Source organism: Protomyctophum bolini (genome assembly GCF_963924005.1).
Source record: "Protomyctophum bolini genome assembly, chromosome: 8".
Taxonomy (NCBI): domain Eukaryota; kingdom Metazoa; phylum Chordata; class Actinopteri; order Myctophiformes; family Myctophidae; genus Protomyctophum; species Protomyctophum bolini.
In genome coordinates this window covers 20,232,433-20,237,141 of record NC_137869.1, presented here as the reverse complement: position 1 = coordinate 20,237,141, position 4,709 = coordinate 20,232,433, and the positions used below count along the sequence as shown (strand labels likewise).

Below are 4,709 nucleotides of genomic sequence, written 5' to 3'. Positions count from 1 at the left end.
ACTCAGCTCAGTCAGTGACTGAGGAGAACCGAGGGAGAGAGATGGGATTGGGGGGTGGAGTGGAGGAGGAGAGTGGGAGTGGAGATGGGTGTCAGGACATTAATGGTGTTGGAGCGCCCTCTGTGAGTTCCACGTTTTAATGTTTCAACTTGTGAGTAGGCTACTGCATTAGTGAGCGCTGCAGTGCTGACTGGTTTTAGTTTCAGCTCTGCTCTAAAACCCACGATCCTATGCATGTATTCATTTGGTTTTAAAGGGAAAAGTCTTTACCAGACAACATTTTACGACAATACGAATATGCTATTTAACATTATTATTTAGCCTATACTGTCTGCATCAACAACATAACAAATGCGGTGCAGTATATACGATTATAATAAGAAAAATCCATTGTTTAAAGGTTTTCTCCCATTGTGCAACTTTCCGTTTCCTCAAAATTAAGATGAATGCGATCTTGCAATTTTGCATTCGAACAAACAGACCATGTAAACGACACACTATGGGCTATGGCTTGAACTCAGTGAGTAGAGAAATTCGAGCCCTTCACTAAAAGAAGGAGACTCTTATTTTGAAAGGACGCCCATAGTTGGAAAGCAGCTAAGGAGAGGGGGGTCATTTCCTGAGAGTTATTTAGTTTGAGCCAGATGATTAGTTTTTTTGGAGGGGGGAAGAGGATGGACTGTAACATTGAATCAATTACAGGTCGCTGTAGCTCCAGCGCATTTGTGAAGGCGGTCGTGGATGTAGACGGAGTGGCGCACAGTACACTGAAGGATTATTATTCACTGCTGTGAAGCAGGCGCGTTTTGGAGCGCTTAATGCTCCATTCCCGTTCATTCTGGATATATATACCCCAAAGGAATTAATACGAGGGATTTCCTAAGGTAATTTAAAAGTAATTGCAGTCAAGATGAGTGCATTCTATTATTAGGTGTGCGCTATTAAAACTTTGTTGTTTTAATAGATTGCGCACGAAGACCAAAGGTTTCAAGATAACATTGAATACTTTTTTCTATAAGGAAAAGTTTGCGCAAAACTTCTTTCTTTCTTTCTTTCTTTCTTTCTTTCTTTTTTTCTTTCTTTCTTTCTTTCTTTCTTTTTTATTTGTTTTGTTTTATTTACTTCGGGAATAGTTTGGCACTTTTTCGTTAAGAGTTGTGTTATCCATGCACCATATGGCCTCACGTCCGGATGACGGGCAGGGAGAGTCGCTGACTCGGCTGGATGAAAGCGCTCGTCTTCGGCCTCACAGCTGGAGGTGTCACCTCGAAGACTGAGGCACCATTGTGGGATGCTGCCTGCCACTTAATGGGAAACACATTGGAAATTACACTTCACCTCGCTTTCTCCATTCCCCTGCACTTGGAATGCGGTGGAATTAAATTGGAATATCTGCACAGGAATGGCCCGTGAGTGACTGCAAGCTTCATGGAGTTGAACGTGGAAAGAAGAATTCTATTTGGAGACTCACAATCAAGCCACTCCGTTATAACTGCCATTTCACTGAGGAATGTTTCCCGCAGTTCAATTGTACGAAATGTCGCACATAGACTATATATAAAGTATTTTCCTGCAAAAGTATACGCAAAGAAATAAAACTTTGTCTGTTTAGACGCCCGTATATTTGTAATCCCATAAACCCTATTGTTCACTATCTGCAATCAAGCACACCTATTGATAATCAATTGCTCAGTTGCCGTATTGATTGCATGTAGACACTGATCTCATGAGGACAGTAAGTTGAGAGTCTTGAGATGAGACCCGATTTCAGCTGTTGCTCAAGTGCACCATTGTCCAGCAGAACGATTTGATATCTGCATGGGACATTTGTCGAGGCTTTTGGTGGGAGACTAGCGTCCTGTCTGCCCTGTTTTCTGGAGGGAGCGGAGAAAACAGGGTAGACAAGACAGCCTAGCAGTCGAATCTATGTAGGCCCACTCATTCTGACAGGAATATCATAGAAAATCCACCGCCAAAGCGCAAAATCCTCACTGAAATGACTTGTTTAAAACAAGGCGTGTGCACAAACATGTCAAATGGGATTAGAGATTTGTCAAGGGATTCCCACGCGACTATGCTTTTCAGTCTGTTCCGTGGAGTGGGTCGATTTAATGATAGAGTTTGAACAAACCCAGGTTGTGCCATGCATAATTATCCTGTCCGGATGAGCCCGACCGAGGAGCCACAATGATATTTCTATGAGCAGACAGTTTTGTAACCGTAATTTACTGCCTGAGGGTATTATCTAATGGAGATTTCAAATATATATACTGGCCCTGAACACAACAGCGAAGAGACGATTTACGCACTGGATTATGAGATGAAGCAAAGTTCAATGTGACATTTCAAAGTCACAGCAAGGCATACGACGTGGAATTATACTAACAATATCTGAGTCCAATTGGTCTGATTTTTACATTAAAGACGTAAAAATTGGACCAATTAATGAAATCATGCATTTTCAGCGCGGTGCATTGAGCGCTGCTTAATGGGAAAGAGACGCTCAGCCGTTGATCAATCCAGGCGCAGGAAGGGCCTGAACATCACAGGCAGATAAGAGCAGCGGAATGTGACCAACAACAGACAAGAAGACTGCATGGCTAAAAGCATGGGCGCATACTCCGCATAGTCACAAACATCGATTCAACTTTAACATCTGACATGCATTTTGCGAATATTCCACTTTCCAGTTTAGCCCTTATGCCAAACAATGACCATTTCCATTGGTCTAATCAAAATATCGTACCTCACTTCGCGTGTAAATTAGAAACGGTTCTTATTAAACGACAAAGGGGGTTATTATTTTTCCATTTAGTTTCATTTTGGACTGGAGAGGCATTGAAGAAACCAGCAGTGAAGTCAGCGGGAGATTCCAAGGACTGTCCGAGTCACTCAAGATGTGGACTATGTCGCCCTCTAGCGACGGAACCTACATTCAGCTGGAGCGCATCTGGAGGAGGACTTGGTGCGCAGTTGCGCACACAACATAAGTTTAGTCCAAGAGCCAAATGTCCCCAGAGAGCAAAGCCACAGCGTCTCCACCAGCTCCAAACTAAACACGCACCACAGGCACGATTTGAACGAGCCAGACGAAGATTAAGTCCACAAGTCATGGATTTATTGACAGAGCAATTATCTAGAATAGATCTATTGAATGTGTTGTGACAAAGTATCGTTTGCCTATAGGCCTATAGTGTAAATTAGATGTCCACTAGCGGCTAGCCTTTTAAACGACATACGACACACTTCTTTTCTCTTTAGGGAAGAACACCCGCGGCCATGGATGATATGAAGAGAGGTCTCCTCTTTGCTGTTGTCCTGCTGGGGGTCTTATCCGGTAAGAATGGAATTTTCTTTCGTTATTGACTAACCAATCCACTCTGGTTCTAAAAAGTGGGTCCGGGTCGTTGAAAGGCTCCAGGGGGCCAGCAAAAATGAGACTAAAACGAAGACCTATATATTTTCTTCAGCTATTCAAATGAAATCTGAAATAAATTGATCAGATTTGGAAATATCAAATCTGGTCGCATGGGGGTCCCTGGACCCTGGCCCACAGGCCAATATGTTTTCAAATGCGGTTTCACGATCCCGTATTATTGTCATGAATTGATGTATAGCTTTAGCGGCCATTGACATGAAAATGTTAGTTTTATAGCCTACATGTGCTTAGCTAAATGATAACACTGCGCAAATAACGAATGCGTAAAATCACCTTCTTCCAGCCTCATCCGCACTGTCACCGCCGACCATCATATCGAATGAAGAAGAGTTCGTCCTTCAGCGCATGTCCGTGTTCAACATCAGCTGCACGGGCAAGCGGAACGTGGTGTGGGTCGAGCCCCTGCCCGACAACACGTTCGTCTACCCCGGATACTACACCTCCACCCTGTTCATCTACAACGCGTCGGCGACGCACACTGGATATTACAGCTGCAGATATGAAGCAGACGATGAGGATGACAACGAGGCTGAAATATACGTCTTTGTGCCAGGTAAAGGGACGATTAACGCCATGTCACTATACTAGTTGTTTGTTCAGTATCAGAATCAGAATCAGAATATCTTTATTGTCATTGTACGAGACAACGAAATTGAATTGCAAACCAGCTCAGTGCATTTAAAACAAAAGACATAATATTCTATATAAAACACAAAATACAAACATTTAACGCATATTGCACGGTAACGGGGGTCCCTTTCTCTCTAGCACTTAAGTAAACAGAAAATACATTTTCAGGTGTAGTCTCTCAGGAAAGAGAATGGATGCAGGATAGGCCTAGGATAAACAAGTGATTTTGAATTGATGACTCAAGAAGTGAGCAGACACATTTGAAACTGGAACACTATAAAAATGTAATCATGAGGCCTGTCTCCCGATTGGATTAAATTGGCAACACACCTGAAAATGTAAAATGTTTTTAGAGTGATGGAGAGGCATTTTAACCCCAAAATACACTGCCTGTATTTGTATATGTTGAGAAAATGTGTATATGTTAAGAAAATGGAAAAACGCTGAGTTTAGGATGGAACCAAATGGAATATTGATCTCATTTGTACTAGGCTATACACTCAGAGTTAGGTTTCTTTTACTGTGTAGATGTGGTTCATGTTCATGTCACTTGTCCTTTGCTCCATACACTACACAAATGTTTCTGAACAGCACTAAAAGTGCTCTCTCTCTCTCTCTCTCTCTCTCTCTCTCTCTCTCT

The 4,709-nt window shown here is 42.5% G+C and overlaps 1 protein-coding gene across 2 annotated transcripts in view; it reads left to right on the top strand.

The window, feature by feature from the left end:
- The first annotated feature begins 688 nt into the window (after positions 1 to 688).
- pdgfra (platelet-derived growth factor receptor, alpha polypeptide) overlaps positions 689 to 4,709 on the top strand; it is a 28,022-nt gene continuing 24,001 nt past the window's right edge. For both annotated transcript variants that reach the window (XM_080771035.1, XM_080771034.1), the window contains exons 1-3: positions 689 to 884; positions 3,262 to 3,337; positions 3,723 to 3,992. In XM_080771035.1, the coding sequence (XP_080627161.1) occupies positions 3,280 to 3,337; positions 3,723 to 3,992 (328 nt within the window). In that variant the 5' untranslated portion in view covers positions 689 to 884; positions 3,262 to 3,279. The remainder of the gene's footprint in view (positions 885 to 3,261; positions 3,338 to 3,722; positions 3,993 to 4,709) is intronic.